General features: G+C 42.8%; 1 protein-coding gene across 1 annotated transcript; it reads left to right on the top strand.

Annotated features, from left to right (window-relative positions):
* Positions 1-945: 945 nt before the first annotated feature.
* On the top strand, positions 946-27,993 carry HAPSTR1 (HUWE1 associated protein modifying stress responses). Its single transcript, XM_081257309.1, has 5 exons — positions 946-1,279; positions 1,609-1,877; positions 2,492-2,572; positions 12,255-12,530; positions 24,754-27,993. Exons 2-5 carry the CDS (start codon positions 1,652-1,654, stop codon positions 24,996-24,998), a joined length of 828 nt encoding a protein of 275 aa, XP_081113435.1. The 5' UTR covers positions 946-1,279; positions 1,609-1,651; the 3' UTR covers positions 24,999-27,993.

Below are 27,993 nucleotides of genomic sequence, written 5' to 3'. Positions count from 1 at the left end.
CGGGGGGGGGCCTGAGAGTCCCCCACGCGCAACGCGCAGCGAGCCGCGTGCCTGCTGTTTGCCCAGAAGGCTGGTGCGAGCCCGCGGGCCTCGCATCTCGGAATTTTTTCTTTGGACTCTGAGGCTCAACTTGCCAATCTAAGAAATGGGCCTGAAATAAACAGCTGGCGAAGCACTTTGCCAACTTGCATTCAAGTTGGGCGTTTAATTCACTTTCTTCAATTCCCTCCTCCCTTTGGAAGCCCAAGGGGCTGGAGTAGCGGGATGCCGCCCACCACACCCTTCCGTCCCCGCAGAGTGGTCACGGGAGTTGATTTTGCGTCCCCTGCGGCCTGGAAGCACTGAAACAGCCCTCCTGTGGGGTGCGGTCTCGGAGCCCCGGGTCACGTGACTCCTGCCCGCTGCCTCTGGCCAGCGAGCAAGTGCGCATGCGCAATTTCTCTCTCTCTCTCTCTCTCTCTCTCTCTCTCTCTCTCTCTCTCTCTCTCTCTCTCTCTCCCTCCCTCCCACTCTCCCTCTCCCTCTCCCTCTCCCTCTCCCTCCCTCCCTCCCTCCCTCTCCCTCTCCCCCTCCCCCTCTCCCCCTCTCCCTCTCCCCCTCTCCCTCTCTCCCTCCCTCTCCCCCTCCCCCTCTCTCTCCCTCTCCCCCTCTCTCTCTCTCTCTCCCTCTCTCCCCCTCCCTCCCCCTCCCTTCCTCTCTAGCTCTTTACCTCTCTCTCTCTCCTCTCTCTCTCTCCCCTCTCTCTCTCTCCCCCCTCCCCCTCCCTTCCTCTCTAGCTCTTTACCTCTCCCTCTCTCCCTCCCCCTCCCTCTTTCTCTCCCTCCCTCCCCCTTTTTCTCTCCCTCCCTCCCCTTCTTTCTCTCCCTCCCTCCCCCTGCCTTCCTCTCTCTCTCTCTCTCTCTCTCTCTCTCTCTCTCTCTCTCTCTCTCGCACTCTCTCTCTCTCTCTCTCTCCCCACCCCTCCCTCCTTAGGTTGGCTCGGACGCAACCACTGTCAGCTCCTCCCCCATCTTCACCCTTCCTTTCACTCCCTTCCCCTCGCCCTTTGGTTACGTCAGGCGGACACGCCGATGAGCCAATCACGGCGCTGCGTTTAGAGGCCGGCAAGCGGAACCGGTCGGATTGGACCAATAGGAGCCCTCGGATTCGGCGCGCCCCAACCGGGCAAGGGAGGCGGGACCGAGTGGGCGGTGCTTCTGCGTCAGCATGTGGGTGGGGACCAGCAGTGCAGAGGCGTTGACGACGGCGGTAGCGACTACGACGTTCCTCAGTCATCGGGGTAGGCTCGGCGGCGCCGGCAGGGCTGCGTGGAGCGGTCGGCGGTGGCCGTAGGGAGGCCGCGGCGCCATGGCGGGGCGGTAGACGTGCTCAGGCCGGCGAGGCGAGAGGCGGCGGTGTTCATCCGGTCCGCAGCACCCTTCGGCAGGGGCCTGGGGTGGGGAGGACCGGGGCGGGGGTCGTCGCGGGCAACGCGGGGCCGCGGGGCGGGGCTCGCAGGCCGTCGGGGTGCAGGAGGCCTGGGCCGCTGCGAGGAGCCGCCGCAGGCCGCTGGGCTCCGCCGCCGGGCCGCTTGACGACGACGCTCCCGCGGGGGCCCCGCCTGAGCAGGACGCGGCCGCGGCGGCTGCGAGGCCGCGGGAGGCCGCGGAGGATGGAGGAGCGGAAGGAGGAGGGCGAGGCCGAGATCCAGGAGCACGGGCCCGAGCACTGGTTCTCGAAGTGGGAGCGGCAGTGCCTGGCCGAGGCCGAGCAGGACGAGCAGTTGCCCCCTGAGCTGCAGGAGGAGGCGGCGGCGGCCGCGCAGCCCGAGCACAAGCAGCAGAAGCTGTGGCACCTCTTCCAGAACTCGGCCACCGCCGTGGCCCAGCTCTACAAAGGTGAGGGCCGCCGCCGCCGCCATTTTGCGCCGCCGCCCCCGCCTCGCGCCCGGCCGTCGGCGGAGAGCTCGGGGGGCGGTTGGCTGGGCTCCGGGTCGCAACGCGGCCCCACCGCCCCCTCCCCGCAAGATGGCGCCGCGGGAGGCGGGCCCTCGGGAGGCGGCCGGGGGCCGGCGCGGGGGGCGGCCGGGCTTGGGGCCGCCCGGGGGGCCCTCCCGCTCCTGGGGCCGGGCCGCTGGGTGCCCCCGGGCCGGGGAGGGCAGGGGAGGAGCCCCCGTTCACAAAATGGCGAAGGGAGGCGGCCCGGGGGCCCTATTGTGCCGGAGCCGGCCTCGGGGCGGGGACTGCGAAGGGGTGCCTCCCTCTGCCGCGCCTCTGCCCCGGCTGCGCCCGGGGGCCCCGCGGCTCCCCCTCCGGCTCCGCCGCGATCCCCTTCTTGCCCGCTCCCCACCTAGCGCGGGATCCCGGAACCCTTGAACAAAATGGCGAAACCTAATATGGCCGTTCCGGAGTGATTGACGCCCAAATAACATTGCTTTTTCATTTTCTTTTCTTGTCTTTGTGTGTTTCTTTCTCCTTTTTTGTTTTTCCCCCTTCCTTTCGTCGTTTTTCAGACCGAGTGTGTCAGCAGCCAGGACTTTCTCTCTGGGTTCCCTTCCAAAATGCAGCCACTGCCGTCACCAACCTTTACAAAGGTAAGGACAACTTTGCTGCATTGCCGGTTAAGGGGAAGGGCGGCCTGCGTCAGGGTTTAATTCCTGCGTTCTTTAGTGCATTGGCCACCTTGACCTGGAGGTATCTCCCGAGTGTTTTCTGCTTCTGAATCCAGCCACTAACTCTCAGTACCTTGCAACTTGAGAATTCTGGCGGTGTGAGGTTATATCTAGGTAACGGGTTCTCAGCCGGGGGCGTTTGGTTCCCTCACCCATGGCGATATTTGACAATGTCTGGGGCACTTCAGAGTGTCATCACTGAGAGGAGGCCGCTAACTGTCCTCGGTGCACGAGACAGCCTCCCCACCCCCCAAATGGCAGTAGTGCCGAGGTTGAGAGGCCCAGAGCTCCAGACCGTGAGATGTGCTTCTTAGGCACCCAGGGAAGAGGAGTGTCTCGCACAGAGGTGGGAGGGACAGCTTGTTTGTGGAAAAGCACCTCTTGGAATAGGTTTTCTTGAGTTAGGCAATTTCGAGCATGATGGTGGCACAGCATAATTTAAGTGCGTCGAAAACTAGCTAATTGGAATAATCTGTACGCATATTATTAACATGCAGATATTTGATGGAGTTGCTCTTCCCTACAACTCCATCAAATATTTGCCTTCCAAGCTACTTTCTGCCTGACCGTACATTGTTGGCAGGAAATCTGATCAGTTTGAGTTGATATCAAGATTTGTGTTTCATGGCAGTGCTTTTCTGCAGTTAATCCCCGCCCCCCATGTGAAGATATGTGAGTAAATGTTCTTGCCCATCGTGTTCTCTCAGCAACAGTGGGTTTAGATTTTGTGCTTTATTTGTTTTGAAGATTTGGAAATTTGGGTTTGATTTTTGGCAAGGTTTCTGTGGGAAAAGGATTTGAATTTGAGTGTTAGTTTTAGTAAAAATGTGATTTAAATAAATGCTTTTAAACTGCTAGAAGCTGTTGATAATTGCAGTAGAGCTTTGTGTTTTTCAGAATTATCTAAATAGGTTGAAACCGGCTGTGGAGTGACTTGATTCTCAGATTCTTATCTGCATGAGAGTGAGCAAATTAAGATAGCATTCTTTAGGGGACAAAATCCCTTATTTTGGATTTCCTTGGTAGACCTTGCAGTTTTTTGGGATGGTAATTGAGAACGTAAACTGAACCTGGTGAATAGAACGTTAATTTCAGGGAATGAGGAACTAATAGTCTAGGCTTACTGAGAAAAGGGAAACCTAATGAAATGGTGCCCCAGTGGTCAGCTTTGATTTTATGTAGCTGAGTTCCTTAAATTTTGACTCTAACATTCATTACTGCTTGAGGGTTTTAACATTCTCAGGAATGGCTCTTGGTTTCACCCAGACAGGGAATTTTGAAATAATACTTGAAGCTCATATTTTTGGAAAACTCTGCATTCCTGGACTAAAATTTACATATAGTAAAATCACCGTTTTAAGGTGTATGGCGTGAATTTAACAAACATACATTGTTAGTAAATGGAATATATCTGTTCCCCACCACCACCCCGGGCAACCGCTGATCTGATTTCTCTATATATGGTTTTTGTGTTTCCACAATGTAATAAATAGAACTTTATAGTAGGTAGCCTTTTGTGTTTGGGTTCTTCTGTCCACTTTTCATAATGTTTCTGAGATTGATCCATTCAGTTCACATTGCAGGTATTAATAAGTAGTTCAGTGCTATTCTTTTTTTTTTCTGACTAGTGTTGTGGTGTGTGGAGGTATCACGGTTTATCCATTCAGGTTTTGCAATTATTTTTTGCTTTAAGGGGAAGGCAACACATATTTTTAGTCCGTCTGTGTGCCAGGCTCTTCGACTAGGCCGTAGAAAAATATGAATGTTCTCTGACTTCTCAGTTTTTGGTGCTGTTGTGCGCTCCTGGAATGCATCTCTTTAGGACTGTAGCTGACGGTTTTCTTTAGTGTTAATTCTTCATATAAAAAAGTGGGCTCAGAAGCTGAACTCTGAAATAATCCCTAATTTGATTTCTTGATTTGAAAATGCTTCTTATAATGTATTAGTTTTCTTTATTCAGAAAATGTAATGAAAGACATTAAATTTCTTTTTAAATAAACATGAAGTTCTTGCATTATGGCAAAGCTGGGTTGTCAGTACAACCTTAGTTTTATTTTGTGTCCTATTTCTGTAAAATGAAATATATCCCCTTTTACCTGAGGAATGGTTAATTGTGGTTTGTGGAATTTGGTAGTATAGCAACATTATTCTGTTCCTAGCTGACTGTGGATAAGCTCTGCAGATCCTCACATTCTTCCTCCTTTTCGGGGTGTGGTCTTTAGAGAGCAAGAATGCAGCTGCAGGAATAATTGGGCACCTTAAATAGAACCAATAAAATTAGCAAGGTAGTGTCACAGTGCATGCAGCTGTAAGTAGTGGTAAATTTAGAGTGTTCACAGTTCTTATTCAGTGTCTAAATGTAATTTATGGGGGCGGGGGTGGGGGGAGTTTTTGGAGGATCCTTGTAAATGGGCAATGCTCTTGCAGTTTGTATGATTAAGCACTTATCTGACAAGCTAAAGATGGCTCATTTTGCCTCACCCAGCCTGGGGAGAGGTTGGTACTTTTACCAGCTTCCTGATAACACCTAAGATGAGCACATAGGAAGGTCAGAATTGAGGTAAAAGTCTAGAAGAGGGCCCCTTTTGGTTGCGTGTGGCGTTTTGAAACATTGAACGATGCAGTTGGTTTGGTTGAAGGTGGCTGGAGACTTGGAGGAGAGTGAATTGTTGGGGTGTCCTCAGTGTGGACAGAATTCGGCAAAATGGAGTTCCTTCTACTCCACATAGTAAGTTTAGTCAGACATTGGCATCCTTTTTTGGAAGGGAAGAAAATTCTGATGGCTGGTTTTTGTTTTTACTTTGCTTTGATAACTCTAAAGGAAGTAATGTTTGTTAAATATTCAGTGGTGTTGTGTCCCTTGGCTTAGTACGTTTTTTGATGTCTGCAGCAAAGGGAGTGAAGTTATTGAGGTGGTTTTAACTAGCCTGGTTGATGCTTATCTGAAAAATGCTTTGTCAAGCTCATCTCTTTCTGCCTCTTAAATCCACCTCCCATTTCCTTGGGTGACTGGTTTCAACCTCTCTCCTGACTCCTCATTAGGAAAATAATTCTAAATTCCTTCTACTGTGTGGGGTTACTTGCTCAGTAGAGGCTAGCCGTCCTTTGGAGTCTCGTGGTCAGCGGAGGTGGGCACCGGGGCCCTGCTTGGTCTGCAGCAGCTGCCTGGGAGCCAGTGCTCACCCACATCCCCCAGAGCCACTTCTCACTGCTTCTCTCATTGTCATTTCCCTCAACTTTGTAGTATTTTTCTTTTTTGATTTTTGTTTTATGTTAAGCTCCAATTTTTTGTTGTTTTATGCTAAGCTCCTCTGCATTTTAAAACTGTCTGAAACTTTAGTTGCATACCGACTTCTCCCACGTATGTTAAGAGCTTTCTTTTGATACTGTTTATGTTAAAGATGTTTCTGGTTTTCTCCTTGAACAGCATTTGCCCCAAGGTGTGACTCTAGCAGTACTTGGAGAAGGCCAGCAGCATCATTATCATGAAGTCGTCTGATAGATTGTTCTAGTTCAGATTTTAGACTGTTACTTTTACTTAGTTGTATGGTCCTGGAGACAGATAATGGAACAAAAAATATTTCACTATTGTAAGCCTTCATTTTCTCAATTGGAAGTAGGAGTAAGTACGCACAACTTAGAGTGCAGGCTCTTAGTGCGTCATGCAGTGAGTCTTCAAGCATGGACTGTGTTGGTGATCAGGTTCTGTTTCTCAGATGATGTTTTTGGCTATGGGCAGTGCTTAAGATGAAGGGAAGAAATTCTTATTATTTTTTGTCTTTTTTTAAATTTCTGTCGGAATAACCTTTCTGGTGTGTCTTCGTGTTTCCCTGAAAGGACTGAAAGTAAATAGCATTGACAGGAGAAAAATAGTGTGATGCCCTTTAAAGTCCTTATTTTTGAGACATCTTGATGCCAGATCCTCTTTATAGTGTGTAGTCACTTCATTGTGGCCTTCTTGGGCTTCTCTGTGAACTGAAAGTGAACGGAACATACTGAAAATTTGTGGATGAGTGATTGGTGTATAAACAGCTGGTCAGAGAAAGCATGTTCTACCTGGAGGCAAATAATGAAATTTCAGCTTATGTTTTGGCTTTCTGGGGTTGGTTTGTGAGTCCTGCTGCAGAAAACTATTGAACTTTGAGAGTGTTCAAAAAACCTTAGTATGGATTACAGTTGAATACCCTCAGTTTTATTTTACTAAGCAGCAGCCTCAGTCATTACTAATACCATTTATAGATTTCTTGTGAATTTTTATAGAAGACAGTTTCTGATGTGGAACTTCTCTGTAAAAGGATGTTTTGGCTGCAAATAGCAGAAAACACAAGTCAGGCTGGACATGGATTGCCTGCTCTCTGCCTTGAAGCCTGAAGGTGGGCTTGATTGAATCCAGTGGCTCAGGCCTCCCTGCTCTGCAGCTCTCTGTACTCCATGTGTGGGCCTGCACATACCAGCTTTGTCATTAGGCTAGTTTCAGTGTGTTGGCAGCTCACACCTCACATCTTAGGGTCACTCACGGAAGGTTAGAAGAGCCCAGAAGCTTCTTTCCCAGGAGCTACCAGTAAATGACTTCTGTCTCTGGGCCAGAATTGGGTCACATGGTTATTCAGAACCAGTATCGTAGCCACAGTTTTGGGGTTATGCAGATTTGTTTGGGACTAAATCACAAGTTTCACCACTTGAGCAAATGTGGAGGAAGCTTTTCTTCAGAGCTATCCAAACAAAAACTTGGGAGTACCTTTAGGAAAGGGAGGACCAGGACTGGGTGGTAGGGAACCGTGGCCACTCTGATCCTTCCCTGGTTCCTGCTGTTTGTATGTGCTAGGTGAAGATTTAAGTCAGTATGTAAGTTACCTAGAAGTTCGTGTGTTTATCTTTGGATACCACTTTCTTAAAGAAGATAGAAATTATTTCCTTAAATCAATTGAAAAATGGGCTTCCCTGGTGGTCCAGTGGCTAAGACACTGCACTCCCAATGCAGGGGGTCCCGGTTCAATCTCCGGTCAGGGAATTAGATCCCACGTACAGCAACTAAGAGTTAGCATGCTGCATCTAAAGATCCCGCATGCCGCAGTGAAGATCCCACGTGCCTCAACTAAGATCCGACACTGCCAAATAAAATATAAATAAATAAGTAAATATTTAAAAAAACAAAACAGTTGAAAAGCAGTTTTATTTTGGTCATGATTCATATCTTCTCCTTTTTTTTTAAATTTATTATTATTTTTGGCTGCTTTGGGTCTTCGTTGCTGTGTGCAGGCTTTCTCTGGTTGCAGCGCGCGGGGGCTACTCTTCGTTGCGGTGCGTGGGCTTCTCGTTGTGGTGGCTTCTCTTGTTGCGGAGCACAGGCTCTAGGCGTGCGGGCTTCAGTAGTTGTGGCATGTGGGCTCAGTAGTTGTGGCGGATGGGCTTAGTTGCTCTGCGACATGTGGGATTTTCCCGGACCAGGGCTCAAACCCGTGTCTCCTGCATTGGCAGGCCGATTCTTAACCACTGCGCCACCAGGAAAGTTCCTAGATATTTGTTTCTAATTAAACAGTTAAAATACATATTTTTTCCTACAGCAGACTAGTTGGTTAGTGCAGATTGAGTTCTAAGTTCAAATGTTTTGTAGTTACTAGTATTCCTTGGAAATGTACCCTTATCTAGCAGTGTGATTTTCTGGGTTGTAGATCCTCTAAGGAGAATGGGAGATGACTTCTCTATTGTTGAGGAAGAAATCGATTGTAGAAAGAACTTTTGCTGTTCAGTAACTTTTTAGGGCAAGGCCCTTTGAGCCTCAGTTCCAATTCCTTGTTTATGAAATTGAGATATCTGCTTTGGCTAACTCACATAAGGTTTGTGAGTATCAAAAAACTATAGATAGTGAAATCTGATCGTGTTTGTTTCATGTAAGAAAGTTCTGCATTTGGTCTTCCTTTCAGAAATCAATATGGTGCTTTGCCTACTGCCCCTTGCCAGCAGTGGGAAAATGAGACTAATAAAAATCCCTTGAATTCAATTTCAGGTATTTATATAAAAACAGTTTAAAAAAAATAGGAAACATAGATGTCTACTATGAGTTGTATGAATCAGTTTATTTCTTGAATAAGGAAATGAATGTGTTGTGATTAAAGGTTAGATTGACATTTTGATGCCCTTGGGCTTTGCCTAACCTTCGAGATCATGGCCGTTTTCCACAGTGGCTTTGGCATCAGTAAAAGTGTTGGACACAAGACTGTCCCCACAGTTTTCTGTGCTGTGCATTTCTAGAATTTGGGTGTCTAATTGGAAGGTTCAGGAGTATTCAAAGCAGTCTTTGGCAGAGAGCCTTCTGGAGGCCATCTTTGTACGTTTATTATTTTACTGGACACTAGATTAACCAGTGATTAAAATCTAGTTTGGTCATTCCTAAGATTCTTCAATAAACATTTAGATCTCTTCTACTTAGTGCAAGATGTGATAGGAGGGTTTTATTTTCAACCAAGTAACTCTTTAAAGTTCTCAAACATAAGAACTATATTTTAAACTATGTTTTAGTGTCAATATGAGATTCTCTGTTTAAGGAAATAACTGAGATTGGATTAATCTGGGCGGTAAAGTAATTGGATTTGGCTTTCAGGATATGTTAATGGTATAAGACCAAATTATGCCCAGACAGTGCAAAAGCATGTATGTACCCGAAGACCTTAAATGTTAAATCTGCTTTTCTCCTCCTGTACTTCTTAGTCTGTAAAAGTCTGTTTACAAAATACTTGATTTTTAGCGTGTTCTTGGTTGGTTGTGTTGTTGAGACTTGTGCAGAATTTTTGAGGTGAAATGACTGGTCAGTTGCATACATTTTAAAAGAGGTTCACAACTACTTACATAACTGCCTTCCTTCAAAAGTATGAATATTGAGTTTTCCAACTTTGTTCAACTCTGTCATTAAAGCATCAGCCTGTTGCCGATCTGACTTTTGGGCTTTCCTTGTGTCCTCAATCAAAACAAATCAAAGCTCTTTCCTCCCAGGATTGTCAGGGTTTTTGTTTGTTTGTTTGTTTTTTTAACTGCCTCATCTGGTTCCTTCCCTTTGGCTCTTGAGTTTTGTATCAAGTTCAGCTTTTCTTATTTGCTGTCTGGTTTGCTAGGTGTACATTTACATGCCTGCTTCATCTTACTTTGCACTATCCATGCTTGCTTCAAACTTGTTTCTTGTACCCCTTACTTTTTTTCCTCTCTCTATACTTCCAATTCTGGACCTGCCTCCATTTGGTTCTCGAAAAATAAAATTTCCTGAGTCATTCTTTTTGGAAACAAACTTCTCTGGTTAAGAGCTTGATTTTAACAGCTCTCTTTGGTAGGGCAGCTTTGTAGAAACCTAGTTCCTTGTAGATCCATAACAGTGGACGGTTATCCTCCTTTCTGTGGTCCCATGGGATGGGCTTAGTTTACTCAATGATTTGATTTCTCTTAAAATGCTTCCAGCTCTTTCAGAATCACTTAAGGTCTACATATAACTTTACAAGGTCATCTTAGAGATTATGCATCCTTTAAGGTTGGCTTCATCTAAGTCTTTAAGACTAAGAGATGGGAAAGCACTGTATTAGCGTCTTAAATGCTATTTACCTTTGAAATGGGGTTCTTGCTTTGTTTATGATGAAATGAGGAATCAGAACACATTGATTCACATTGTAACTTGGGCATTCTAGTAGTGAGACACTGGTGCTTCATTCATGAGTAGCTTTTTCTTTTAGACACATTTATTTTTTATTTATTTATTTATTTTGGTTGCACCGGGTCTTAGCTGTGGCAGGCGGGCTCCTTAGCTGTGGCATGCGAACTCTTAGTTGAGGCATGCACGTGGGATCTAGTTCCCTGATCAGGGATCAAACCCCGGGCCCCCTGCATTGGAAGGCGGTGTCTTATTAACCACTGCGCCACCAGGGAAGTCCCACGAGTAGCTTTTTTGATATTTGTAAAATTAGAAAGTTGTGATGGAGTTTAATATTTAAGAGTACTCCTGTGGGTAACTTCTTTCATTTTTTTTTTTAACTTTTTAGCAATAAGAACTGATCATCTAAGGAATAGGCCTTGTTGTAAAGTTCTGTTTGTGCTGCCCTCTTGCCATCTTTTTTTTTTTTTTTTTTTGCGGTACGTGGGCCTCTCACTGTTGTGGCCTCTCCCGTTGTGGAGCACAGGCTCCGGACGCACAGGCTCAGCGGCCATGGCTCACGGGCCTAGCCGCTCGGCGGCATGTGGGATCTTCCCAGACCGGGGCACGAACCCGTGTCCCCTGCATCGGCAGGCGGACTCTCAACCACTGCGCCACCAGGGAAGCCCTGCCATCTTTTTTAATAATGCAAATTCATGCAGCTTGGGAGCCTCTGTGATGTCTGGATTATTGTCTTTCTGGGACACAGGTCTTCATTCACTGATTTGTTTATCCTTTCAGCATCTACTTTAGATGTCGCAGACAATTAAAATCCAGGTCAGGAAAAGTAATAGAGGATTGATGATATATTGGTGATTTTCCTGCTAGCACAGCAGCTCAACTAAAAATAAATTGCAGTGACTTAAGTTTCCAGGTGTTGATATTGTTTTCAACCGTGTAAAGCCACTAAAGGGGCAGGCATCATTTTATTGAAAATCTCGGTTCAGTATGTACAGGGGGCAGTATCTACAGGGAGAATAGGAGACCAGTCTGAGAGAGTTTAAGACAGGGTCTTTTGGAAATGGTTGTAAGTTACAGAAAACTGTTGGGAACTGGAAGCAGATTGAAAATGTGCCTGGGATTGAAAACGTGCCTGGGAAAATGAATGAAGCTTCTTGTTTCCACAGTGCTGTTTGGCTTTGTTGAGCAGTCAGTCAGTTTCTAAAATGTTTGCTACTGCTTTTAGTGTGTTTCCAGTTCTTGGTGCTGAACCTGTCAGTAGGAGTACACCTCCGAAATGACATGGTACATGCAAGGTGAGCACCGCCTGAGTGATTTGTTGTGGTGTATAGTCATCTGGTGAATGATGTGAATGCTCCTGTTTAGAACTCCTAAGAATTCCTTCTTTTCTCAAAGCTTAGTGGTTAAGAACCACAGACTCTGGAACAAAAATTCCAGCTCTTGAATACTGTGGTAGAATTACTCAGTGTCTGTTTGCTCAGTTGCAATGAGGGGACAGCAGTAGTGCTCTCAAGGTATTCGTGTACCTTTTTTCTCAGGGGAAGCTGGGTGTAGTACCAATAAGCATTTAATAATTCACCTATTCACACACACAAAATAATTCACCTATTGTTAGCATTACTAAATAAACTAGCTTGAGGAAATAGCATTATTAAAATGTAATTTTTCGGTTAACAATAAGTAGTCCCTCTGTTTTTTATCTATTGAGTTTTTTTTTTTAAAGAACAAGGCAGAAGCTCTAGGATTATGTGATGTGTTTACTGAATTTAGAACATTATGATTAGGTGTCAGGTATGATATTTTAAACATGAATGAAGTTCAGTTTAATAGATTACTGATAGACTTAAAGAGCCCCGTACTTCATGATATTCATTTTGGTGAACTTGTAAAATGGTGTTTTTCTTTAGGAGAGAATGCAGCTTGGCTCTACTGATCATCATGTATCTTCTTCTTCTTCTTTTTTCCTAACAGAAAGCGTGGATACCCATCAGCGAAGTTTTGATATTGGAATTCAAATTGGCTATCAGCGACGCAATAAGGATGTGTTGGCTTGGGTTAAAAAGCGCAGAAGAACTATTCGTAGAGAAGATTTGATCAGCTTCCTGTGTGGAAAAGTTCCTCCACCGCGAAACTCTAGAGCTCCCCCAAGACTGACTGTAGTGTCCCCTAACCGAGCTACTTCAACGGAAACTAGCTCATCTGTAGAGACTGATTTGCAACCCTTCCGGGAAGCCATAGCTCTGCATGGTAAAGCCGTTTAAACATATTTCTTTGGAAAAATGGTTAAGAGTGTGCCTGTGGACCCAATTTCACATTTAGGTTTAGGTCCAGATATATTGTCTGTTTTGTGTCTATTCTAGTTACTACTTGCTCTAGAAATGTTTAAATAGAATGTAAGCTAAGAACTTATATGGGCAATTTTTGAATGTTAGCCAGCCTATCCTAAAAAAAATGTTTTTAGAAAGTTAGTTTGAGCTGATTGGTGTTACAATAACAGCATTTTTTGCAACATTGATTAGAATTTATTGCTTTACACACTTATACTGTACATGTTTCCTTACTCTTCTGAGTCAAAGAGGAAGTTCTTGTGTCTTAATAATTCTATTGCATTTGTAATTACCTGGAGAGCCTAGTCAGTTATGGACAAGTGAGGCAGATAACTGTTGGGCTAGTTCTCATGGGAACTCCCTTTGACACCTTAAGTTATTGAGTGTGCCTGTAGAACCTGAGCGTTGATGGCCCAAGAGGGAGTGGACAGATGTAAGGATAATTAAATTGACTTTCCTTATGTCTGTTGTCCCTTAGGGCCTTGCTTTGATAGTCAGGACTGTTAGAGAACAGGTCCATCACCATCTCCCCAGGCCAGACCTGCCATAAAAAGACATTCTTGGCTGAGGGGTTTAAGTATTATTCGAGAAGCCTGGGGTATGTAGTCAGTAAGTTTGTTGTTGCTTGTTCTCTAATACAGGCTTCCAGATAGAACTGGGAGAGGTACTTATAGGACATTCAATACTGCTGTAAAAATAAAACAACAAAATAATAAGGCTTGGTTGAAGCCAAGATGAAAACATGGATTGTACAAGTGACTAAACAGATAGAAGTAATTAGTGAGTTAGGTCATGAGTCCTGTTAAAAGTTAACATATTTCTGAGCCATAGTGTAGGTCATCTAAAATAAAACCTGGTGATAAAAACTGGTATGTATACAAAGGGCTTCTATATCATCGAAACTATAATACTTCAGAGATTCTTGTTCTCTTTGGCAAACATTGATTCTTTATCTAAAACCCCATTCAGAACATGGGAGTTGGGAAAAGTGTTGTTTTTTTCCCCCTCCTGATTGTGAGTTTGTTTACGATAAGTTAAAAACACAAAAGCATTTTATTGCAAGAAAGTCCATGATGTATGGATGCAGTACGTAAGACTGCTTGCTGTTTCTAATATAGTGGAATAGTTGATGCTGTCAGAAGTTTGAAACTCAGGCAAAATAGAGATTGATCTGTTCCTACTGAACTAGAGTTTCACATCTTTTACCATTGTTTGAAAAAAATTACTAGAAGTGTACATAGTTTGTCAGATTAATTTTAGTGCATGGTAGTATTTGATGTAGTTGTGTTTTCCTTAAGCATTTTGATTTCGTTTGTCATCAAGTGGATTTATGATTCATTCCATATTTCTCTTGTTAAAGTGTCTTTTTTTCTGTATTATACTCTACTATAGAAGGTAGTTTTAAGAAACATAAATGCCACTCTTGTTATAAAATCTTAATGCAGTTGTATACATTGTAAAAAGGGCAAGCCAGCAGCCCTCCCCGCTGCAACTACTATATTCTCCAAATCCCATTACATTTTCTTAAATTGAGTTTATTCAACTTGTGATTTATTATTTTACTGAACTTGGGGAGTTTTAGTGGTGATGTCGATTTAGGAAGGTACTATTTATAATTTTGACTTACGTTTAAATTGTGAGGGTTTAAAAAAGTTTAATTATAAAGCTATAGAAAAATAACCTTTCCCTTCAATAAACTTACGAAGTAGTGCCAATCCAGAATACATTGGATTCCTAGGGTTCATAAACTGAATTCATGTAGTTAAAACATGAAGTTGCTATGCAGTAATAGGGCCCCTTGAAAAGAGTACACAGAAACAAATTATATACTGAGTTTTGTGTTCTATTGGTTTTAGAGGACATAGCTGTGTTGGGAATGCTAGTCTGACTTGAGTATTTTTAGTAATTTGAATGATTTCTAATAATAGGGCATTGTTAACTAAATTGTAAAGCAGATTAATGACTAACTTTGTAACCAGGTGTCCTCATGATCTGATTTATTGAATAGCTGTAAATTGAAGTCAAAACTGTTCAGATCTTTTAAAATATATTTGGGGGCTTCCCTGGTGGCTCAGTAGTTGAGAGTCCGCCTGCCGATGCAGGGGACATGGGTTCGTGCCCCGGTCTGGGAGGATCCCACATGCCACGGAGCGGCTGGGCCCGTGAGCCATGGCCGCTGAGCCTGCGCGTCCGGAGCCTGTGCTCCGCGATGGGAGAGGCCACGGCAGTGAGAGGCCCGCGTACCGCTAAAAAATAAAAAATATTTGGAAATTCATCTTAATTAGGGTACATACTGGTCAGAATTTGGTTTTGCATAGAACTTGCTTAGCCAGATCTATGGAATGTGAGGTCAAATTGAAGTTCTTGGGGTTCTACGTTGGAGGGAGAGTCTAAATTCATGAAGTTTTGGGGTGCCAGGGGGAGACAGGAAAAGAATTGGTATACTGAGGCTGACTTAAGTTTATAATCAAAGCAAACATTAGTGTAGGAGTCACATGATTTATTCTTATCCATAAACAACCTCACGTCCTTAAAAGAGGACAGTTACCCCTGTAATTTTTTCTTTTTTTCTTTATCGGCTCCTAAATTCTCACTTCCACCAAATGCCACCCATATGTGCTTAAAATATGTTCCTTATATGAAGACAGTTGGCAAGATATAAAATAATTGTAGAGTTTTTCATGTAGACAGTGAGGGTGTGATAAGATCCTTTGATCAGTACCCTCATGAGCCTTAGACTTAAGTATTGCAATTAAAAAGCACATCAATTAATGATTATCAAACAGTTTCAATCAAAATTGTCAACTAATGGTTATGGAGGTTTAAGGAATATAATCCAGTGCTTTATTTTGGCACTTGTTTGCAACATATGTTGTTTATTTTCTGTGTAACATGATATCTCCTCATCTGGATGTTAAAACTCAACAGAGAAATCAGAGAAATGCGTATGCATGTGCTAAGTTGATTTCTGTCCTTTCCTTATTCATCCTTGTCTTAAAATAAGAACATTATCGAAAATTTACTGAGAACTGGATTAATAGCTGGCACCTTGTTTTTATGTAAACAAATTTCAGATAGACCAAAAATCATCTGGACCATTTTGTGGTTCCCTGCCTGCCTTTCTGATTATTCCTCTTAGTCATCCTTTCTCTTCTAGAGACTTTTCTTGTCTTCTCTTTAGGCTACTTTGACCTCTGACCTTTCAGTGACTTAGGTTACATTCCCCAGGATTTAGCCCTTAGCCACCTTTTCCTGCAATCCCTTTAAGGGCCACTTCAGTCTTAATTTCCAAAATTGGTCCTTATAGTTTAGACCCTGTCTCCTGACTGCTAAACACGTATGCCCCATTGTCCCCTGGTGGACATCTCCACCAGGGTGTCCTGCAGGCGTTCAGAGCGGACTCATCTTTCCAGCCTCAACAACGGCAAAAACAGATCTTTTCTTCACCTTGCCACTCAGCAGATGCGTACGTGGCAGATTCTGTGCAGTTTCTAGGGAATATATATGGTTGAATAGGGTGCTTCCTTTTCTGTTGAGGCCAATGCATACTTGGATAATTTATTTTGATGTCATATGTAAGGTGTTCTGGGGTCAGACAAGGACATTTCACAGTGCGACCTGGCCATGGGTTCAGAGAAGGCTATTCTGGAGGAGGTGAGTTCCGGGCGCTTGGAATAATCTTCCTGCTCTTGCTTCCCAGTCCTGAGTTGACCCATTCACCAGTCCATCTTTTCTGGGACCACTGGAGTGATCTTTCTGATCTTGTTGCTTCACTGAAAAATAACCTTTGTACCCCTGTGTCCTCTAGGGTGAAGTCTGAACTGAGCACAACATTGTAAGGCCCTTGTGATTTGATCTGACCTTGGGTCAGATATCATAGCTGTACTGTGTAATCTTTTGAATACCTTCATGCTCTTTTCTAAGCTTTTCCTTCTGCCTCTTCATCCCTTCAGACTGATCGATCATCTGTGACGAAGCTTTCCTTCAGTTCTCCCCATTTTCTCCAACCTTCCCTGAGCTGGGTATCTGCTCTCCCCTTTTGCTTTGCTTCCATAGCTATCCCTTCCCATAGACAGGGGCTACAGTGGTGCAGGGGCCGTGTCTTGGAGCTTCTGGCTTTAACAGAACCTGGCATAGATGTGTTCTGAGCTTAACACAGGGGTTCAGAGGTCTGCTAAGTCAACACAGTTGGGGCAGAGAACCTTTCCAAAGAGTTGAGGCTTATAGATCCCCAGGTGACTGCAGGATGAGGAGGGTGAGGAGAATGGAGAACAAGAGCGGGTGTATATTAGGAGTGCTGCAAAGTCAGCTCTTCACACTGGACAGCTGAGTCTTGGAGTGGGGCCTGAGGGTGATGTACCTTTAGAGCGGTTCTTTCAGTGTTTACTTCACCTCAGCATCCTGCTGAGGAGGGTCTCATTTAAAACTACTATTTCCCCTGGATTATTGCCGTTTTATTGATGAAGGAGGCTTATTTGGCTAAAATAGACCAGGTCAGTAAATGGTAGAACAGATATTCCAGATCTGTCTGGCTCCCCAATTCAGTACCTCTACATGGGTACATTGGGGTTTCTTTCCTTCCCCCCTTTAGTAGGGCTGGTGGGTGGCGTGGGAAAGGTCTCTAGGCTTATTTTTCTTCCCTAAAGACATCAGACTGTATACATAAGTTTGGTATTTCTTGCTGGGGTTTTTCCCCATAAGTGAATCTGGATAAGTAGGCTTGAAGATGAATGGCTTTTGACCTGTATTTCTGGTTCATTTTAGCAGGAAGAGTATTTACGCTTTGTACGTAGGCTGCGTTCCCAGCATGACCTTGGGCAAGATGGCTAACCTCTCCAAGGCAGTCTCCTCTGTGAAAAGGAGATACATAAAGTGAGAAGCAAAGTACCCACCCTTCAACAAAGTGTTCTTTGCCTTGAGAGAAAGAGGACTTCTGGTTAGTTCTCAGTCCTGAGTGCCTTCTTTGCCTCTGGATGGCATTACTGCAAAAACAGACCTGGAGGTCAGGTGGCCTTTGAGGATAGTTTTTCTCCCTTTTCAGGAAGGGTGGCTTTTTAAATTGCAGATAATCATTCCAGAGGAAGGGATAATTTAAAACATAGTGTTAACTACCTACTTATATTGCTTGCTAAGATCTTGAGCTTCTTTTATGTTGGTATAAACTGGTGAAGTTGGTGATGTTCTCTCTGTCTACTGGGTGGAGAGATTCTGAGCTGACTTGCCCAAGCTAGTGCTGTGTCTAGAAAGCCTTAGATTGAAATCTGGTTTCCTCATTTTGAGTTCTGTTTGTCATCATAGGGATTAGGTAAAAAGGGTCCAGAGCTAGAATGGGGCACATATGTGGAAGATAGAGACCTCGATGGGAGAGGAAGCCAGATGCCAAGTCAGACTTCACTCATTTGCTAACTATTAAAAACCTGCTCTCACTCAGTCATTTCATAGGTGGACTTCGTAGGTTTTTGGCCCTGGTTCAGACTGTTCCATAAAAATCGGAGACGCTTGGTTTTATTGGTAGTTCTAAAAGTCATTTTGATGGCATTCTTGACTGTAGTACAGGGAACTAAAACCCCATTGGGACTGGGTTGACCCTCTGTAAAATTCATCAGTTCACACAGGGTCTGGGTGTTAAACTAGTCACTGCTGGGAGCCATTGCTGTCATTGGCATTTGGCTTTAAGGTATCTCCTTGCTCAAGTTCAAGTTCCTTTTGTGTTTAAACAACAAAAGGTAAAAAAAGACAGTGGGCTACTACATTTGTAAGTACTGAAAGCGTCTTAAGCAAATGCAGGCAGTCTAGCCTTTAATATGATATTGGAGAATTTCCCCTGAAAAAGGAAAGTAACAAAAGAAAAGGTGTTTTGTTTTGTTTTGTTTGTCTGTTTTTCAGAAAACACTGTGTGTGTTAAAAGATAGTTTTTTTTAGCTAGGGTTAAAGTCTGAAGCTTTTTACTCTGGAAACGTGTGTGTGTGTGTGTGTGTGTGTGTGTTTGTGTTTGTGTTTGGCTGGCTGTGGTGTTATGAGTTCTGATTTCTGCAAATCCTTCTGTGGAAGGTGCGGTCATTTAAAAATGCAAGTGTATCTTGCATTCTGTAGCCTTTCCTATTGCCCAACATTTACTGAACACAGTAAACAGCCAAGCATTCTATTTATTAGAGGCTAGTGATAGGGGCAGGTGATACAAAGATGAATCACATAATCTCTCAAGGAGTTTCTAGCCCAATAGAATTGTATTAGACAGTTTGAAGCGTAATCCCAGCCAATCAGATTGAGGCACAGTGCCATCACTTTAGGAGTTAATAGGCTCTATATCTATATCTGGCCTCTCTTTTGTCTAACAAAGTCTTTTTCTGGCATATGTGGTGATCCTTAGTCTCTTAAATCATTAAATTGCTTGACAAGATTCTTGGATCTGGAGAGACTGGGTATAGGGCCATATAAGAAAAATGCATTCATTTGATGCCATATTCAAGGGTGTAAGGTCAGGTAGGAATTTTTACTTAGAAAAAAATGTAAGGCAGATTCCGAATTTGTCATAAAATGGATCGCTTCTTCTAGAGTTTTGGAAAGCTGTGATTTGAGGCAGCATGGACCAATAGGATTTTCTTGCTCCTTCGAGCCACAGGTTTTGTAGCTTTTGTTATTTTGTCAGAACATTCTTTGGCCTGTGTGTAGTAGAGAAGTTACCAAATTTTGGTGAGTACAAATCTTCCTGATAAAATTGAGATCTGTACATTTAAGAAGAAATTTGATTATTTATGCTTGGTTCTGTGTCTCTCCCCTTTTCTATCACTCTTCATTCCTTCCGTTGATAAAGCTAAATATATAGAAACAAACATTGACAGCCACACAGATACTTAGGTTAAGTGCTTTTAACCCGATGGTACAGTATGAAAGAAACTTCTTGGCAATTTTCTGTTGTAGAGAATTAATTAGAACTGACCTGTGGGGGATTTATATCCAGCCACCTGTCAGAATCCCTTGTCCTCCTCTTGCCCACACTCCTAGCACAAAGTGCGGAACACAGTAGATTCTTAATAAATGCTTGTTGAATGTTGCATTCTGCATCTTCTTGAAATAACAGAACTGTCAATAGTCATTTAACAGTAAAATGTTTTAAAAACTTATTTGGAAATTAAGATGTAAGAGATTAATGCACCAAAAGCAAATCTCATCTCTTAATTGCTTAAGCTTGATTATTTCAAGTAATCTTCTTTAATGGAAACTCTTGTGAAGGCTGGAATTTTTAAATTATACCCTTTGTTCAGACCAGCCTCGAAGAACAAGAACAATTAAGGCAATTAAGATAGCATTAAATTTTTGATGAAAAGTTGGCATTTTCTGTATATTAAGATTAGATATTAGCTACTGAAGTTTCTGTGGGTAGGACTTAACTAAAGCTTCCAACATTAATAATACAAAACTGTTACGAATTTGCAGTAAAATTTTCTTGGACATTTTTTTCATTGAGGTGAAGAAGTCCATGTAGCCATGCCTCAAAGCCAGTTTACTCACCTAGTACTTCCTTAATAATCCATTGGTAGTTTAACATTTAAGTTTTATTTTTTTTCACTAGTTTTCTGATTTTATAAATACTACTTTCTTGGGAAATTTGAAAATTTCCAAAAAGTAAAAAATTCAGTATCTTGTTTTCTCACTATACAGAGATAACTGCAGTTAAATGTTTGGTGCATTTTCTTCCAGTCTTTTTTTTCAATGTATAAATATTAAAATTATTTCATAGTTGAGATCATGCATATATGGTACTGTATCTTGCTTTTTTCATTTTAACGTCGTGAGCATTTTTCCCATGGCATTAAAACTGTCTTTGAAAAATTGAAAGCATTTTGGGCTGTCAGCATAACTGAAAATGTTTTCTTGGTGTGACACATGTATCTTTGTAATTGGTTTGATTTAGTGTGCTTTACTTCAATAAAAGTTCAGTATTACAATTTACAGATTGGGGTGGGGAGTGGTATCTACTTCAAATTACCCAAATTTTCCTAGTAGAATTCACTTTTCCAGGATTGAACTCCTCCCCTGGTGCACTTAAAACCACGACATTTACACACAAGTGCTTGCTTGCTTAAAACCTCAGAATACAACTTTGTGCAAAGGGAGTGTATGTCCATTTGAATAGTGCAATTCATTTCAAATGCAAGAATGCCTGTTTCTTAGGGTTTCCAGTCAGAATGTTAATGACTTTGTCCAAGTTGCGGGGATTTCACATCCCCCTTCTGCCGGAGATGAGAGAGCTGGTGGCGCAGACCTGCAGAGGGTCCTGGACCTGTGCTGAGTGGAACCACAGTAAACAGTCTGCCTTGTCTCCTCCAGGGCGAGTCTCAGAAAGGGTAGAGGCGGCCTCTAGGCCACTTCCAGGGCTGCCGGATGGAGGAAGGGAGGCTGGCTGGGCTCTGCATTTGCTCTTCCTGTGTGACCTAACTATGTGCTGGTAAACTGGAATTACATGTAATTAATTCTGAAAACAGGATTTTCTTATGACCCTAAGCATGACCTTGGTATGAAAATAATAGTTCTGTGCTACTTTTTAACAATTTGCCATGTAACCTAGATTCCTATAACTTGGACTGTAACTTTGTTTTAGCTCATGTGGGAGCTTTCTTTTCAAAGTATGATTAAATCCTCCTGATCTTTTTCCCACCCCTGCACTAATCCTTTAAAATGAATGCAGAAACTTTTAAAACTGATAAGTTTATCTTGTATTAAGCAATGGAGACTTTTCTGTCTAATCATACTACTTGTTCTACTGCTTTTTGTCAATTGATATTCCCATAGCCCTTTTGAAAAAGTGTGTTTTTGGTAGAAATTAAGTTGTATGCCCTTGGGCCATACAACTTAGTTTTTAGTTCTGAAGCATGTTTAGATTCTCTGTACTTGTATAGGCCTGATTGTTCATGTGGCTTAGCTAAGGTTTCCTAAAGCATCTTCTAGTAGCTGTCATTGGTTTATAAAATAAAATTTGGGTTGTTGAAAATATATATTTTTTGGTTGTTAATCTTAATTTTTTTTGACACTTGTGAAAAGTCTTTTGGGGGAAGATTAGATAGTTAAACTTTGAAAAGAATTTTCACTGCTGAGAGTAGATAATAATAAATAGGTAATGTTGCACATTGTGATTTTGCTTTAGCTGTCAAGCTAAGCCCAGAGTCACACACCCAACAGAAAAAAGATTGTGGTTTTCTGGAAGTTACTGGGGAATTTTCAAATTGACCAAATTGATGTTTAATCTCTCTTCTTTTTTTATGGAGGATAGCAGTTGAAGGATTTGCTTGAGGTGCCTCTTCACTTCTGATGGAGCGTTTTGAGCCTTGGGTGTTAAACATACAGCTACGTGGCTCCTACATTAACAAGAGGGGCATTGGAGCAGGGTTTGTTGAGTTCTTTTTTGGGTATCAAATGCTTAGGGGATCCTGAGTTTAATTACTGAAGTAGCCCGCTTTATTGCTGAGGGCCCACATTTTGCAGCATAATTACCGTAGAATCTCCTGCATTATGAAACAGGTACGAAGAGGTGGTCTCAAGTACGCAGACACCTTTCAGTATGTTACAGGCTGTGAGATTAGGAAAAAAGGCACAGCTCTCCCCTCAAGTTTACAGTCTTGGTGGAGAACTTAGAAAAAGAAAAAACCAAACCCAGCAAGTTGGGAATAATTGAGTTTTAACTTCATGGCAAAGATTTAAGTGAAGAGAGCCACCTGGGTATTTATTTCCTGGCATTGGAGAGGTGAATAAACATCAACAGCTTTGGATTTCAGAGTGACGGGTAGGGCTCTGAAGCGTTCTGTTATGTGCCAGGCACTGTGTTCATGAGACAGATGTAAAGACACAGTGTCTATAGGAAGAGATGAGCAATGGTGCTGTGCTATGTGAAATCAGCCCGAGGCGTTTCTTTCCCTTCTTTTTAACTTTTAATAAAGTTGTGTGGGCTGGGGAAGAAGCAGCATGGTTTTTTTCTGAAGATGTTTGGTTTGAGAGGGCCAACAGGCAGTTAGAAATATGGATGGGCCCTTGATCTCAGGAAAAATGTCTGCTCCTGTGGCACGGATGTGGAAAATGATGCCTGTGGGTAAGCTAAGAGGGCAAGGCTCTCACCTGGGTGACATCAGCCTGTGAGGGGCAGAAGAGAAGCCTGCAAAGACCAGTGAGGAAGGAGCAGGCAGGCTGGAGAACAGCAAAGAGGAGAGTTTCAAAGGAGAGGGAGGAGAACCAGGAAAGTAGCCCCAGACTGGGAGGCGGTGCAGGAGGAACTAGGGCCTCAGGCAGTGAGGAGCAGATGTTGGGAGGCAGGTGCAGCCCGGGCCATTTTTAGGAACTGCAGATGAGTTGATACTGGCAGTGCATGATTATTAAGCCTTAGGATGGGAGTGAAGAGGGCAGAAGGGAGAGAGTTAGCTTTAGCTGTCCAGAGACAGAGCTGCGAGGCAGGCCGGGCCCTAGATCCTGAGGCTGAAATAATTTAGGCCCGAAGAGGTGGGTAGCATAACATGAGTAGGAATTTAGATTCTGTTTGAGTCTTGGGTCCCAGCTCTTGGCTTACTAGCTCTGTGACCTTGAGTGCCTTACTCAACCATTTAACCTTGGCTTTTCATCTGCAAAAGAGGAGATAACAAATATCATAGGCTTAGTTTGAGGATGAAATTAAAAAGTGCTTATTAATACAGTGCCTGACATAGGAAGTACCCCAGTATTCGTGCTTTTATTTATTTTTAATAGTCACTAGCCTTGGAAAGGAGTGAGATCAGATTTCCTCTGGCGGGAGGGAGAGAAGAATGCATCTTCTACAGGGAGAGCAGTGAGGGGACTAGTTGGTTCCTAGTGTAGGGAGTTGAGAGCAGTTTAGAAAGGAGGTGTGGACTGCAGAACTTGATCAGCGTATATAGGGAGGTGGTTGAGGCCAAGGGTTTGGGAATGTTCACAGTATTTGTAGAGTGAGAACAATGTCAAAGGGAATTCAATAGCTTCGGTGTGGTAGGAAGCAGAGAATCCTTTTTCAACTTAATGTTCAAATTTAAAGTACGTTTATGGAGTAAATGAGAATGGGCCCCTACGAAACCAACCTCTCTAAGCTTACTTTAAGGTACAAGTCCTATTCTTGGGAAACACTGATTACACTAGATCATATCAGTTTAGTCAAGCACTAACAAAATCCATATATGAGGCTAGGATAGCCCAAGGGGGAATCCGTAAGAAGGAAAATCCACAGGCAGTGATGTCAGGTTATTAAATTTAATGCTGTGGTTTGTTTTCAGGCCTCTCATGCCTTTCACAGGTGTATCCTGAACATTTAGAAGCAGAACATACATTGGTCTCCTTTAACTGTTCAGGGGTCTAAGGAATGAGTGTCCGACCATGAGTGCTGGAATACTCTGGATTTAGTAACTCTTAACCTTGAAGGCAAGACAGCAGGATTTTTTACACCACCCTTGTTCTCCCGCCTCCCAAAGGATTAGAGATGATGCTGAGTGAGGCTGCCCTAAGGGGTATCTACCAAGTATAGTATAGTCCAGACCTTGGGGTGATCATATAGCCTGATTTGTCCAGAGCAGAATCACTTTGTATTTGATGTCCCAGGATCATTTTTAATAGTGACCCTTTTTCATGTTCAGTAGTGTACTGTTTTAGATGCTAAATTAAAAAGTCGCCTTATCTATAGAAATGTCAGAATAAGCCCACTCAGGCCTGCAAGTGACTGCATGCTCCCCTGTTTGCACACACACACAGCACAGGGATCTATTGGAACGGTGACTTTGGATAACCAAAACGTTCTCCTGTTTAAAGCAAGCACCTCCTTCCTCAGCTCTAAGTTACATGTAGTCCGTACCTAGTAGAGTAGACGGCAGGATTTCATAATGGAGTCGAACACCTAGCACGGTGCCTGCCGCATAAAAAGCTTCCAGTAATTGGTAGTAACCGATATTGTAAATATTGGTAGTATTACCAGCGAACATCTGTGTCAAAGCCAGATGATTCGTTCTTCCAGGAAAAAACTGCTGCCTGGTGACCCCCCTTGCAAGGAAAATAGGCAGACATCCTTTGACACCATGACGACGTTGAAAGTAAAGTTGGGTTGCTTTCAAGAGGGTTAAATAATCGAGCAACTCTAAAACCTTTTTTCTTCTTCCTAGGTCTTAGTGGTGCAATGGCTAGTATAAGCGTGCGTTCGAGTACCCCAGGCTCTCCTACACATGTAAGCAGTGGATCGAATGCTAGTCGAAGGAGAAATGGACTCCATGATGTCGATTTGAACACTTTCATATCAGAAGAAATGGCACTCCACTTGGACAATGGTGGAACTAGAAAGCGTACCTCAGCCCAGTGTGGCGATGTCATTACAGACTCACCAACCCATAAACGCAACAGAATGATCTAAACTGCAAACATTTTCACACCCACCATGCTGCTTGAAAGCCACTTGATCCTCAACATATACTATTATTGCAAAGGAAACATGAGGCCATCTTCCCTTGTTCACTGTTTTAAGACAAGTGAATTCTATAATGGTTGCCATAAAAGGAAGTTCTAGGTATTAACAGTAGATGACTCTTGTAACTATGGCTTTCTTAAAACTATAGTCCTAGCAGAGGACATCAGATATCGTGTAGTCGTTAGCAAGATCATCATAGGCAAACATATATCCGTTTCAAGGCTAAAAGTGACCTTAACTGTATTTATTCTCAAAGGGAAAGGAAGTATCAGATGTTTATTTGGTTATAGAACGCTTTTTTTGGGGGGGGGCGCTCCATTTCCTGCTGTGTTGAGTATTTTGCTTCAACAGTATTGCCAGGTTCCTAAAATTGTCTAAAACACGTGATTTGGCTTCCTCGTCAAATCGCCAGGCTTCCTTTTTTTTTTTTTGCGGTACGCGGGCCTCTCACTGCTGTGGCCACTCCCGCTGCGGAGCACAGGCTCCAGATGCGCAGGCTCAGCGGCCATGGCTCACAGGCCCAGCCGCTCCACGACACGTGGGATCCTCCCGGACCAGGGCACGAACCCGCGTCCCCTGCGTCGGCAGATGGACTCCCAACCACTGCGCCACCAGGGAAGCCCCAGGCTTCCATTTTTGCAGCAGCACTGTACCATGCACCTGGTTTCTCTCTAGTAACAGTGTGCAACTTCTGATTATTGAGCTGTGCCCTATTTTTAGCTTTCAAAGCAGTTTCTAATTCTGGTGATTGTGTGATGTAAAGAGGTGCTATGATGATCATGCAATTAATACTTAATATCGAATCAATACACAACTTTATTGGATTCACTTTGTGTGTGTTAGTGCTCTAAAAGTAGCAATATTATTAAATTGCCCCCAGATTAACCTTGTAGGATTAAAATACTCATTTTTAAGACAAGTACTACTTCCCATGCAGGGTACTGTCCTTATGGTAAATGTAAACATGTGGACTGCATTCATGGTGACCTAAAGTAGAGAGGTCATGAACTTTATGGGCTTCCTTTTTGGTTCAGTATTAGAGCAAGATGGATGGTGGGAGGGTAGGTATTCTAGTCTGTTATATTCTGTTTAACATTTTTCATGAATGTTCTACTTTGTGCAGTTTCCATTGCAATGGGTGGAAGATAAAGGTCTTTTATCTGCTAATAATGTGTTCACACCTTAAACAGCAAAACCCAACTCTCCAATCCCTCTCCTATAAAATGCAGTTTGGAATCTCATTCTGGAAAAGATGGAATCGCATGGAGGTTCTCTAGTTGTTAGGTAGACTTAAATAAAAGTTCTCAATAGATTCCTCTTTTGAGTAAATATAAGACCTCTTGTACCTACAATGTTTTAGAGCATGTTTCATCTTCATTTTTAATATCTTGAACTGAATGGTAGTCTTTTTTTAGATGAAGAACTGATGTCAGCCTGCCAGGTACTGTAATTTATTCTATCATATTATTATAAATGTATCAAGTAGGACAGTGAAAATGTTTCCTTGCAAACTTGTAGCTCAGTATCAGTTACTTTCTGTTTTTATCCTTAAAAGACCATTGCAAATCAGTGTAAGGGTATTTCCAGTAATTACTCACAGCACTTTGTTAAAGTTTGCAATTTCTTCAGCCATTTAATAATCTTTCTGTGAAGAAACTTTGCTAAGTTAACCATAATATTCATTGACTGGGTGGGATGTGAATGTAATGTGTGAACTGAAGAAGTTCTGTATTCACTATAGATACAGCCCTTATTTGAAAAAAGTCAATTCCATACTAACCCTAGGAATGAAAGTGAGGCATTTCTAAATTTTTGCAAAAGTAGATCATTTTTTTTGTTTGAATATGATAGGAAGAATTATAGCAATGTATCATTTTACCGGAAACGGGTGAGCCTATGTATTATGAATACTTTCAGGCTTCCCTTTGGAATACATCAAGAAATGAATCTGGAGTTATCTTTGTTTTTCTATCGTTGTAAATTTAGATTCTGGAATTGGGTTTGGTGGTGTGAAGCGTTGCTCACAAGCAGCCAGAACTCTTCCTAAAGGATTTTGAGGCTGAGGAACACATATTTAATCTCCCCTTTATGCCTTGGTTCTAGTTCCTCTTTCCAAGTTAGTAACAACAACAAAAATTTTTTTTGGTGGTTTTTGTTTTAGTTGGTGCTCTGAAGCTTAATCTCAATACCCTTTACTCTCGATTGTCAAATTTTGATAAAACGTGCCATTTTCTTTGGTAAGAGAAAGCAGCTCTTCACGTCTGCCAGAACACAAGTTATATATCTTATTGGCTCCATTAAACTTTTTGAAAACTTTAGCATTTGTTACTTTTTTCCATTGCATTGAATTCTAAATGCTCTGTCACCCAGCAGTAACTCTTCCCCCCATCTCCGTCCCGTTGCTCTCCTGTACCACCCGAGCACAGAATAAACCAAGACCTAGGAGTAGAAAGGGAAATGATTTCTCTTAGGAAAACTTAGTTCTGACTGCTAGATTTTTGCAGCCTTTCTTTGTGCCATTTTAGATGCAAAACAAATCATAGAAGATTGCATATTTGTGTGATACTTTTTAATAATTTTTTTTTTCAGTCTCTTGAGAACAGTGTAGGCTGACAGTTTACTTTGGGGGAACAGAACCTCTTTTCATCTTAAGCTAGATTCTCTGATTCTTTTAGACGTCATAGCTCATGAGTTCTGTTCCTGTTACCCTAACTTGGCATGAGTGGGTTGAGTTATCCTTAAACTGCAGTGTTCTGAGCATGGCTGAAGCATTAAAAACTTAAGTATATAATGTTTGGTATTTTATAGAGCAAAATTAATGGAAAGCATTTGGCTGAATCTAAAGACCTGCAGTCAAATTCTTCAATGTGGTTTACCCAACTGGAGTAGTGGTACACACCTTAAATCATTCAATGAATAAATAATTTAAAAAAACGAAAAA

Source organism: Mesoplodon bidens (assembly GCF_964165515.1).
Source record: "Mesoplodon bidens genome assembly, chromosome: 15".
Lineage (NCBI taxonomy): Eukaryota > Metazoa > Chordata > Mammalia > Artiodactyla > Ziphiidae > Mesoplodon > Mesoplodon bidens.
The sequence above is the reverse complement of the archived record's forward strand: the minus strand, read 5'-3'. Positions and strand labels throughout refer to the sequence as shown.